At 36.1% G+C, this 12,796-nt stretch overlaps 1 protein-coding gene across 4 annotated transcripts in view; it reads right to left on the bottom strand.

Annotated features, from left to right (window-relative positions):
- The window catches only part of NT5C2 (5'-nucleotidase, cytosolic II), a 105,967-nt gene that overhangs the window by 47,698 nt on the left and 45,473 nt on the right, over positions 1-12,796 (bottom strand). Inside the window, exon 1 of one of the 4 annotated variants that reach the window (XM_054581447.1) lies at positions 8,921-9,215. The exons of the other annotated variants lie outside the window; for them this stretch is intronic. Within the exon in view, the coding sequence (XP_054437422.1) occupies positions 8,921-8,934 (14 nt within the window). The 5' untranslated portion in view covers positions 8,935-9,215. Of the gene's footprint in view, positions 1-8,920; positions 9,216-12,796 lie in introns of those variants that run through there. 4 annotated transcript variants of the gene reach the window in all.

A 12,796-nucleotide genomic window follows, 5' to 3' on the forward strand; every position in this document is an offset into this window, starting at 1 on the left:
TGGCAGGTAACTGCAATAATACTGTTAATGTTAAAATTTACAAATATAATAAACATCCAAATGCTGAAAGTATGCACTGACTTCAGCAGAGAAATAGCCTTGAGCCAGAAATACCATGCATGTCTCCAGGATACAGTCTTCAAGGGAAACTAATCCTGTTGTAACAAAAGAAAGTATTGAGTACTAAAGACTGGTTCACTGTCCCACCACACATTTAAAACAAAAAGATACCTGCCTTGGGGAATCCAAAAATTTCTACTGATTCTAGGATCTTGACTGTACCTTTGCCAATGCCCATTTCCTTATGTCACTTTTCTAAATTTTTAACCAGTGAAACATACTCCACCTTCTATCTTTAACAGCCTGAATATATTTTTGAATATAACTTTCCAAAGCTTGCTGTGTAAAATACAACGTTGTCACCCTAAGAAGCATGACTGAACTAAAGCATCCAACCTTAAAACACAATTAACAGCCAGAAATTCCTCCAAACACACTAAGTCATTTGCAAGATACAGCTTTAAGCATTAACAAGAGAAACAATCTTTAAGAGACAGACAGAGGAACACTATGAAACCAGGCACAGATTTCAACATAAAGACAAATGTAATAGCTTTCACTACCATATCCCACTGTAGTAAGACATGAAATCTGGAGAAATTCTATACGAACAAACATAAATATTAACCATAAAAATGAGACTGTTAATATAATGTGCATTAAGAGGGATCTAATATTCTTACATCTAAGGACCATGAACATGCAAATTACTAAATTTGAAATTCTGTAAATAGCAAACTCAATGGTTTTGAGATTTAACTGATAATTCAAAGCAGTATTACCTCATCTGTCACTGGTAGCCGTTTTGCAAAGTGTGAAACTATCTGAGTCAACTAGTTCTTGAAGTCACATAACAAAATTCTTCTTCAAGTCCCTGGTATGATTTCTTTTTTATGATTTAAACCTAACTTCAAGGACTTTTTATAGTCTGAACCAGACCCTCAACAGCATGTATCTTCTGGGACAGTGTTGGAGAAAACACCTCTGTGTCTAATTTAACTTGTCATTGGATATCACTGTTGCTCCACACAAATCCATTTGGAATAGAATTTCTTTGGCAATGGTGAACCGTATCCCTAACTCCTCCAACTGCCTAGGAGTCACAATTTCCTGGCCAATCGCCCAACAGCAGTTACTGCAACAACAAATGAGACTAGGGATACAAGTATAAAATTTTCTTGGGCATGTTTTGGTTATGGGTTTGTGTAATTAATTATATACTCAAAGTTTGTTACAATCAAAGAAAAGAAAAAGTTACAAGTGATTTTTTCAGAGTGCAAAATGTATCTCTTTTTGCTTGTGTTTACCTTGACAGAATAAAAATGTTATAATGTAAATTTTTGTTGAAACCTTAATTTAGCATTTTCTCCCCAAACTAGTTCCTATTTCTGCTATTGGGACTCTAATTTTCCCACTTAAACCTGAAATCTAGTTAATATCTTTTTATTCTTTCCTCACCCTTTAAATCCACATCATCTCAATCATCTCACATGACATTGTTTAAATTTCCAAATGTGTCTGGAATCTGTATCTTTCATTCAATTCACACTGCTAACAACCTGTCCAAATCCTCATTAACTCACTATTTAGCAATCATCTCCCCATTATTCTGAATGCCAAATTAGTTGCTTTGAAGTAGCAATATTCCAAGCATGGTCCACTGGCCAACCCTGGTCTGTGAACAGCTGTTACTAATCCATGACCTCATACATATAAAAACTGCAAGTATTTAAAAACTTTTTAACAATTTGACCAAAAAATTTTGTTTGTTAAATGTGTAACAAAAAATGTAGATGTACATTTTGTCTCTTCATTTTCTAGTATTTCATTGTTATTACATTTTATAAGTGTACTTATTTGAAACAAATTGGAATTTTTTTTTAAAATCTGGTCTTCCACCATAGTTTGAGAACCGCTGTCCTAAAGCACAGTTCCATTCATGCTGCTCTCCTACTTAATAAACACCAGGCATCTCTCGGTACGTATCCTACTAATAAGTTACAAACTTTTATATCTTTAAGGACTTCAAAGCCTTTCACCATCTTTCCAAAATCAGTTTTATCTCACAATCTCCACATCATGCACCTTTTGCTCTAATATTCAAAATGAACTACATGCTATTTCCTAAAGGTACACTGACGCTTTGTTTATGCTATTCCTTATGCCTGAAATGTCTTTCTCAGTTCTTATTTTTCAAAACCCAGCAATCTCAAGTGATTTCTTCAAAAAACTGCTCTGGCTGTGCCACAGAACTATGTGATAGTGATGTCTCTGGGTTTCAGATTACTTTTCTATTTAATTAAAGATATTTCACCAACAATTAAATTCTACAAAGTAGTGATCTATGTAAGAGGTCTGAATATGCAAAATCCTTTATTTTGGCATTTACTACATTTTGTCATACATTAAATATGTATGTAGTTATATTCTTTACTGTATTATAAACTTTGAGGCCCTGCACTGCACAAAACTGGCTTAATGCTTCCCTTTTCCATTCATTAGAACAAAGTATCAGTGATCATAAAGCTATTTTAAGAGAATGAAAGTTATTATTAAAGTATACAAAATTATAAAAAATATAGATCAGCCAAGAGCAGCAACTTTCAATGTTTGCCTCAAGAATTTTCAAAACATTTAATACCTATTTAGTCAGAGGCACTGACCTCTTTTCCCTTAGACTGTCAAATTAAAAAATTACAACATCCAATACAACAATAGCCATCCAGTGTGAATGAATCAAAATTTTACCGGTTTTTTTGGTCAGATCAACAAAAAATACATTTTTTGATGTGCTACAGAATTTTAGTAATTATTTTATGCAGACCATGAGATGAAAAAGGTTGAAAATCACTGGCCCAGAGAATAAATTAGAGGTTTTCCTGAAAGAAAATAGAAAAATGATGAGAAACAAAAATCAGAAAACTAATTTAGGAAAAAAAGTAAAAAAGAGATAGAAACATATGTGCCCACAGTAACTTTCATTTAGAACATCCAAAGATTTCAAAAAGATCTAATTCAATACCTAGCACAGGGCCTTGTAAAAAGCAAACACAGTATTTGCTAAAAATTAATCTTACACTAAAAATGTTTTTAATAAAAAATTACTATGTTAGTGGTTGCCAGAGGTTTTGAAGAGGAGGAAATGGGGCATTTTGGGGGGTAATCAAAATGTTCTAAATATATTAAAACCACTAAAATGTACACTTTAAAAAAAGGTGAATTGAGTGGTACGTAAAGTATATCTCAATTAAGCTGTTATTTTAAAAACTCAATGGCAAGATAGTCTGCCTTTGTGTCTCTATCCTTCAGTAAAAAATATGCTTAGATCTAAAAAATACAGGTAAGAACTTTCTAATTTATGACATGGAGTCCTAAAAATTGGAAGTTCAAATACTATGGATATGTAGACATGGCAAGAAATTTTGACTAGATTATAAAAGCAAGTATTTTAGTAGCATTAGTGTTTGTTTTCATAAATCCCAGTCAGTAACTGCTTATTAAACTGATTTAATATTTTCTCTAAGGAACATCAAGAACAACACATTTATGCCACAATAATATCAGCCTGTGCTTTTTTAAAAATTATATTTAATTGATTATGCTATTGCAGTTGTCCCAATTCTTCCCTCTTTACTCCCCTCCACCAAGCACACCCCACACCCTCAGGCAATCCCCACATGATTGCTCAGACCCATGGGTCATGCCTATAAGTTTTTTGGCTACTCCATTTCCTACACTGTACTTTACATCCCCACGGCTATTCTGTAACTACCTATTTGTACTTCTTAATCTCGTCACCTTTTCGCCCACTCCTCTACACTCCCCCACCTTCCATCTCGCAACCATCAAAATGCTCTCCATATCCATTATTCTGTCTCTGTTCTTGTTTGCTTAGTTTGTTTTTTAGATTCAACTGTTGGTAGATATGTATCTATTGACATTTTATTGTTCAGTTTTGATCTTTTTCTTAAATAAGTCCCTTTTACATTTCATATCATAATGGTTTAGTGATGAAGAACTCCTTTAGTTTTTTCTTGTCTGGAAAGTTCTTTATCTGTCCTCCGAGTCTAAATGATAGGTTTGCTGGGTAGAATAACCTTGATTGTAGGTCCTTGCTTTTCATCTCTTTGAATGTTTTGCACATCCCTTCTAGCCTACAAAGTTTGAGAAATCAGCTGACTGTCTTATGAGAACTCCCCTGTAAGTAACTAATTTCTTTTCTCTTGCTGCTTTTAAGATTCTCTCTTTATCTGTAACCTCTGGCATTTTAGTTATGATGTGTCTTGGAGTGGGCCTCTTTGGGTCCATCTTGTTTGAGACTCTGTGCTTCCTGGACTTGCATGTCTATTTCATTAATCAAATCAGAGACATTTTCTTTCATTATTTTTTCAAATAGATTTCCAATTTCTTGTTCTTTCTCTTTTCCTTCTGGAACCCCTATGATATGAATGTTGGATCTCTTGAAGTTGCCCCAGAAGCTACTTATACTAACCTCATTTTTTTTTTTGGATTATTTTTTCTTCTTGTTACTCTGATTTGTTGTTTTTTGCTTCCTTATGTTCCAAATCATTGATTTGATTCTTGGCTTCAGCCACTCTACTGTTGTTTCCCTGTAAATTGTTCTTATTTCAATTAGTGTATCCTTTGTTTCTGACTGGATCTGTTTTATGCTGTTAAGGTCCTCACTAAGTTCCCTGAGCATCCTTATAACCAGTGGTTCAAATTCTGCATCTGATAGATTGCTTATCTCCACTTTGTTTAATTCTTTTTCTGGATTTTTGCTCTATCCTTTCATTTGAGCCATGTTTCTCTGCCTCCTCACTTTGACTGCCTCCCTGTGTTTGTTTCTATGTATTAGGTAGAGCTGCTTTGACTCTCTGTCTTGGTAGTGTGGCCTAATGTAGTAGGTGTCCTGTACGATCCAGTGGCACAGCCTCCCCTATCACCCAAGCTGGGTACTTGAGGTGCACTCTTTGTGTGGGCTAAGTACACCCTCCTCTTGAAGTTGAGCCTTGGCTGCTGTTGGTAGACGTATGGAAGGGATTTACCCAGGCAGTCAGCTGCAAGAACTGGCTGTGGCCACTGACTACCAACTTCTACCCCCCATGGAGAATCAGCCGTGCAGGGGCAGGGTGATGGTGCTCCTACATGGTCTGTACCTGTCCACTGAGTGTGCTAGCCCTGTGGTTTCTTGGATGGTGCAGGTCAAGGTCAGCCCCCACTTGTGTTTTGCCCAGGGCCACCTTGCCTGAGCTATAAAGCAATCTAAGATGGCTGCTGCTAGTGCTGGGCCTGGGACTCACTGAGGTGAACTGCTGCTTCTTTGAGAGGATTTAGGAAGTTGTGAAGTATGAGCCAAGACTAGCTATTCACAGGGAAAAGGAGCTCGGGTGGGCCTGTAAATTGGGTGGGGCAGAATCTCTGGAGATCTCCAAGGCAGGTCAAACAGTGTTAGCCAGGTTGATGGGAGTCTCAGATAGGACACCAGCTTGCCAGCTCTGTGCGGGGAGGGTTTAACATAGGGACAATGACCTCTTCTCACTTTGATGCCAGACAATACAGTTCCTCCTTTTATGCCACTGGTGCCTTTCAAGCTGCTACCCTGGTGCTGGAATTCAGAGGGAGTAAGCCTGAATAGGTGATTCCATGTGTGGGTTCTTTAAGAAACTGCTTGGGGCTCCAGCAGTTTCTTCTACCAACTCAACCCTGCTGGTTTTTGCAGCCAGAGGTTGTAGGGACTTATCTTCCTTGAACTGGAACCCTGTGTTGGAGGGACTGGTGTAGGGCTGGGACTCCTCACTCCTTAGAAATCCCTTCCACATTTTTATCCACCACCCATGGGTGAGAGACCAGCCTGTTCTGAGTCTGAACCCCTCCTATCAATCTGGATGGCTGTGGTTTCTTTAATTCCGTTGTTGTCAGACTTCCATTCAACTCGATTATTGATGGCTCTGAGTGATGGTGGTTCTGTATTTTAGCTGTAATTGTGATGTGGTTGTGCAAAGAGGCGAGCCATGTCTGCCTACACTGCCATCTTGACCAGAAGTTCCCTACAGGTTTCTTATAAATGAAATCAAATAGCATTGTAGTTGATGTTTGCACCTTTTTTAGCACAGTATTTCTGAGATTCATTCCTGTTGTTACATGTACCACAATTAGTTCGTTTATACCTAAGTGGTATTCCACTGTATGGATATACTACAATTTGTTTATCCATTCAGTTAATGGGTATTTTGGATTGTCTACTATAAATAATTGACTATTATAAATAATGCTGCAACGAACAGTCATGGACAAACCTGTATAGACACATGCTTTCATTTCTCTTGGATAAATACCTAAAAATGAAATTGCTAGGTCTTAAGGTAAAACTTTTAAAAACTGTTTTCTATTTTGCATTCTCATCAGCAATGCATGAGAGTTCCAGTTGCTCCACGTGATCAGTGGTTTTCATTTTAATCATTCTAGTTCAGCATTTTCAACCAGTGTGCCACAAGAATTTTTAAAACATGCAATACTATTTAGTCAGAGGCACTGACCTCTTTTCCCTTAGACTGTCAAATTTAAAAATTACAACAGCCAACACAATAGACGTCCAGTGTGACTGAATCAAAATTATACCTATTTTTTGTCAGATTGGAAAAAAATATGGTTTTTGGTGTGCTGCAGAATTTTAGTAATTAATTTATGTGTGCCACGAGATGAAAAAGGCTGAAAATCCCTGTTCTAGTTAGTTAATTTAGTCACTCTAGCAAGTGCAGTGGTTATCTCACTGAGGTTTAAATATATGTTTCCCTAGTGATTAATGATGTAGAGCATCATTTCAAGTGCTCATTGGCCATACCTTTTCTGCATCTGAGGTATCTATTCAAATCTTTTGCCCATTTTTAAACAGGGTTGTTTGCTTTATTGTTGTATTGTAAAAATTCTTAATATATTTTTAATATAAGTCTTTTATTAGGTATATATGTATTAAGAATATTTTCTCCCAGTTTTATTAATAGTGTTCTTCAAAAACCAGTTTACTTTTAATTTTTAATCAAGCCCAATTTATCAATTTTGTCTTTCATGTTTTTATGTGTTTTATCCAATAAATTTTTACCTAATTCAAAGGCACAAAGATTTCTGCCTACACATTACTTTTAACTTTTATATTGAAGTCTATACTCCATTAAGCATTATTTTTATATGGTTCAAGGTTTATATTGTTTCTCTATGAAATTACTTTGGCCTCCTTGCTGAAAATCAGTATGTGTGGATCTACAAACTCCCTATTAGGTTTCATAATCTACGTAAGTCTATCCTTATACTAATACCACACTGTCTCAATTACCATACATTTAAATAAGGCTCAAGTATAATTTTTGGTGACTTAACTCTTTTAACAATCTTTTCCTATCAATATTAGGGAAATATTTCATAGGCATCAAGTGACAGACTGTATTACATGTCAAAATATCATATATGCAGAATTTATAAATATAAGAATTCTTTTCATCCCAAGATACAAAATGTATCCACTTATTTCTAAAGATAACAAAGGCTAATAGAAGCCAACTCATTTCATTTATATGATCCATGCATTTCAAATGCACTTGGTTCATTACCTATTCAGATAGCAAAGGAATTGCCCTAGGGACCCCTAGAAATAAACCTAAAAGAATATATCAGCCCTTACAGTGTCCTTCTAGGAGGGGGGTTGTATCTCCAATTCTAACATATGCTTTACTATAGGGGAAAAATTAGTACTAATTACTTCCCAAGAATTTTGAATGCACCTAGAAATAGTTCTTAAATCTATAAACTAGCTTTGTAAACAGCCATTTACAAGACTAACAAATATACCAGCATCCATAACATTTATCATAAAAATTGTTTAACAACTGCAGATTTGTACCAGTTTTTTTTTAATCCAATAATTAGGTTTAAAAAAAGCAGTAAAGCAGGTCAATTTTATTTTGCTCATAATTAATATATAATTAGATTAAAATAAATTATCAGCGTAATGCTCTGAAACTACTTCAAAATTTTTAACAGAACAAATAATGAGAAAATATTAAGAGCTCCAACAAAATCAAAAATTTACTGAATTTTTAAAGACTGTTTTGGAGTGATCTATGTCTTATTTAATCACAAGAAATGCCTCTAAAGGTCTAGAGGTCTAGTTATGCTTGAAGGCTAAAAATGAGATAATCAACAGTATGCAGATATTAACTTACATGTCATCTATTCCAAAAGAAAATCAGTAACAATTCCAATTCTGAAGCATGAAAGATATTAAAACAGTAAAAAGTAATAATAGTAACAGAACTATTTTACGAAGTAAAGAGGAACAGTAGATTCAAAAATATTTATTTTTTGCCTACCATGGCCAGAAGGAAACAAAATCCCAGGCTGTTTTCACTGGAGCTTTCATACCATTTCCTTTCTCCCCCCCCCCCCCCCCCCATTTTCTAAAGGTGTAATTTATTTTAAAATGCCTTTGAATTTTTTAACTTCACTCATTTCTTTGTAAAACTCTTTGGTAAGACACCACTGACTGCTTCCAATCTTCATAAATACTTTCTACCAAAAAAACAAATGATTTTACCACAGAGTAAACAGGATGTTTAAACTCACTAAATTCCTATTAAGATTATCCATCCTCAATGCTGTTTTTCAAAATAGCAATAGTAACTTTACAGTAAATTGCCTGTAAAATACTAACAATGTAAGCTTTCAGCTAAATTTCTGTCAATCTCTCCCTCTACCTCCACTCTGACTGGTAGCACTGCTTATTAATCTTCCAATTTACTCAGAGGACTAGGAACACCTCTTTGTTGAGAAAAATGAGGGGAAAAAGAATAATAAACTCACTTACCCTTCCTTAGACATTCTCAAAGATCTACTTCCTCTGGATGGGAATACAGGATCAACAAACAAGCTTCACTGATCTCTTGAGAACTGTAGCTCATTTGTTCAAGCACAGAGAACTCAGGCCATGCAAGGCCCAACAAACTCGGGCACAATGCCGAACCCTAACCAGGCAATATCTCAGTGACCAATATCCTCAGCTTATTAAATACTTTAAAACCTAAGAATAACAGAAAACAAATTGGAGAGCATGAAAAATAACTAATGGTCTGAACTGTTTAAGACTGGCCAGTTTAGGAAGGAGAAAATCCAAGTGGCAAGTTCCGGTAAAAAGACTGGAATCACTACTGGCAAACACACAGAAAAAGCAAATTTACCCCCTAGTGAGACCTGCCAACAGTACGCAAACAATGTGAGTTTCACTGGATGGAGTGGCCGTAGTCAGTCCAAATCATTTTCAGTTTACTCTGGGGGGAAAAACAATCAACAGGATATATAATGTTTTAATTATCAGTTATTTCCCCCCTTCCAATATGAATTGAACTACAAGAAAAGAAAATATGTGCAGATCATATTACAGGAGGAACCTAAAGTATTTCCACATTGGTCTTTGTTTTCTGATCATTAACTGCTTTTAAGGAAAACATCTGTTACTCAATCGCCTGAAAATTTCTGCTCATGTAAAAAAGAAATCTACAGATCTTTGGCACATGGGGCATAAATCCAGGACATTCTAAAGGTTAATCCTAAACCTCAGAGCAAATTGAGGTTTGAAAGAAAAACATCTGCAACATTCCTGCCACCGGACCAATATAATGCACAGGGATTATGTAACAGGGAAAGGAATAAACAAGTGTGCTAAAGTCTAAGAACACTGAGATGACAAATAAATCCTCCTAGTGGTGGTTCAAATTAAAAATAAAATGTACATACCTTAAAGAAATACTACTTGAATTAAAACTTGAAATTTAAAAAAACCTTTATGTGTTTTTTTAAAGGATTTTATTTATTTTTAGAGAAGAGGAAGGGAGGGAGAAAGAGAGGGAGAGAAACATCAATGTGAGAGAGAAACTCTGATTGGTGACCCGTTGTACATATCCCGACAGAGGACCAAACCCACAACCCAGGCACGTGACCTGACTGGGAATCGAACCAGAGACCTTTTGCTTTACAAAATGATACCCAGCCAATTGAGCCATTCTGGTCAGGGCAAAACTTTACCTCTTTAAATATTACCTAAATATCTTACCATAAAGGTTTCCATGAGTTATTAAAATGTTTAGTCATCAAGAAACTAAAAGCACTATTAAAAACTATAAACTTGCCCTGCCCAGGTGGTTCATTTGGTTGGAGCATCATCTCATACCAAAAGGCTGCAAGTTTCATTCCAGGTCAGGGCACATACCTAGGTTGCGGCTTCCAATGCCCCATCAGGGTTGGTACAAGAGGCAACCCATCAATGTCTGTCTGTCTGTCTGTCTCTCTCTCTCTCTCACCCCACCCCTCTCTAAAATCAATAAACATATCCTTGGATGAGGAATAAAGAAAAAAAAACCCTAAGAACTCAAACTAAAATTATTTTCAGTTTATTTGGAAAAACAGTATGTGTAATGGAAAGAGAATGAGCACTGAACAACTATAGCTAAATCCCAGCTCCTCTACATTTTGGCTTTGGGAGCGTGAATATATTACTTAACATAAGCCTGAGACTGTTTATCTATAGAACATATATAACATTTGGTAGGGTTGTTGTCTGTCATATGTAAGCACTCAAAGAACTATTGTAACTTAGAGGGTGGGGGTACAGGGAAAGTAATTGGACCGTCAAACATTACCTTATCAATATAGCTCTTGGAAAATACTTTTTAAAAATCCAATACTCATATAGTCCATAAATATGAAGGCCTTTCACTGACAATCTTTAAACCAAATTCTATAATACAAGCATATGAAATAGGTTGATTTTTACCTTGTGCATCACAGCTAAATGTGATGAAAATACATACATGTAATTACTATTTTAAGACTTTATTATTTGCAAAAAGAAAGGAAGGCAAAAATTCTCAACTGAACAGAGGATACATACATATATTGATAAGAAATTCCTGTGCAAAAGATAATGCATTGTCTGAAAATGAATAGCTCTTTCAAACTCTGTTCATATGTTCAAGAAATATTTACTAAATCTTTCCTTGACTGGTGTAGCTCAGTGGGTTGCATTATCCCACAAAGTGAAAGGTTGCTGGTTCGATTCCAAATCAGAGCACATACCTGGGTTACAGGCCAGGTCCCCAGTTGGGGGCAACGAATTGATGTTACTCTCTTACATCAATGTTTCCCTCTCTCTCTTTCTACTTTCCTTCTCTCCTCTCTCTAAAGCTAAATAAATATATTTTTAAAAAATTTAATAAATCTCTCTATGTGCCTGGTACCAGTAGTACAAAGACAAACATAGCAGTCCTTGATTTTAAGGAGTTCGAAGTCTGATCAAAGAGGCCCATTCACAAACAGTTTAAACACAGTAAGTAATTATGGTACTAGAGGTGTGCACAATAGAGAGGTACATCTATAGTTTCTTGGTTGAGTCTTACTGAAAGACAAGATGCCAAGTTGTTTTTTTTTTCTTTTTAAACTGACAATGTGCTAGTACTTTATATATCTATTATCTCATTTAATCCTCAAATAACTCTGAGGTAGAAATTATTCCAATTTCATATATGACAAAAGTTTACAGAAGTTAAATACTGTGATTCTAAAGAAATTAAATGTAATAATCCAAAATGCTAACCCTAGGGTCCAGGCTCTTAATCACCACAGTAAAAGGATTTGTACATGCTAACCAGTCTAAGAGGAAAGGAAGGAATGGAGAACATTTCAAGAGAAGAGAAACTATGGACATAAAGCAAAGTGACACAGCCCTGGCCAGCTGGTCGGAGCGTTGTCCCATACACCAAAAGGCAGCGGGTTCGATTCCCAGTCAAGGCACATACCTAGGTTGCAGATTCAATCCCCAGTCTGGGCACATACGGGAGGCAACTGATTAACGTTTCTCTCTCTCCACTGATGTTTCTCTCTTTGTCTCTGCCTGCCTGTCTCTCTCTCTACCCCTCCTTCTCTTTCTTTCTAAAATCAAAACATATCCTTGACTGAGGATTTTTTTAAAAAGCCAAGTGACACAGACATTACAACATGTGGGAAAAAAACTAAAGTTCAGCATTGAGGGAATACAGAGTTTGAGGAAGGAAGCTGATCAAGATGAAAGCAGAAAGGAAAGAATTAGTCTTACAGGCTTATATGCTATGTTAAGGGGCTTAAATTGTATCCTATAGCATCCTGGATGAAATGGCACTGAAGGTTTTAAGCAGGGTTATAACCTGATTTAAAAATAGATTTGGCTCTGGCTGGTGTGGCTCAGTGGACTGAGTGCCGGCCTGAGAACCAAAAGGTCGCTGGTTTGATTCCCAGTCAGGGCACATGCCTGGGCTACACACCAGGTCCCCAGTTGGGGTCATGAGAGAGGCAACAACACACTGATGTTTCTTTCCCTCTCTTTCTCCCTCCCTTCCTCTCTAAAAATAAATAAATAAAATCTTTAAAAATATAAGGTTTTGAAGAGGACACAGCTAAAGGCAGGGAGACCTAACGGGGGTTATTGTGGTAACCAAGGACAGTGATAACCAGAGCCTGGACTAGCAGTACTATCAGGAATGAAAAGATTAAAATGTAGAAATGATTAGGAGGTTCATATTAAAGTGTGCACATATGCTTGTATGTTTAAATGTACTAAAAAGAGACTAAGAATGATCTTCAAACTACTGATGGTGTTTACCCTAAGAGAAAGAATGGGGAGGTCAAAGGGAAAATGAAGGAGAACTTTCACATT

Source organism: Pteronotus mesoamericanus, unplaced genomic scaffold (assembly GCF_021234165.1).
Source record: "Pteronotus mesoamericanus isolate MK-2021 breed Mesoamerican mustached bat unplaced genomic scaffold, CSHL_Meso_final contig_657, whole genome shotgun sequence".
Lineage (NCBI taxonomy): Eukaryota > Metazoa > Chordata > Mammalia > Chiroptera > Mormoopidae > Pteronotus > Pteronotus mesoamericanus.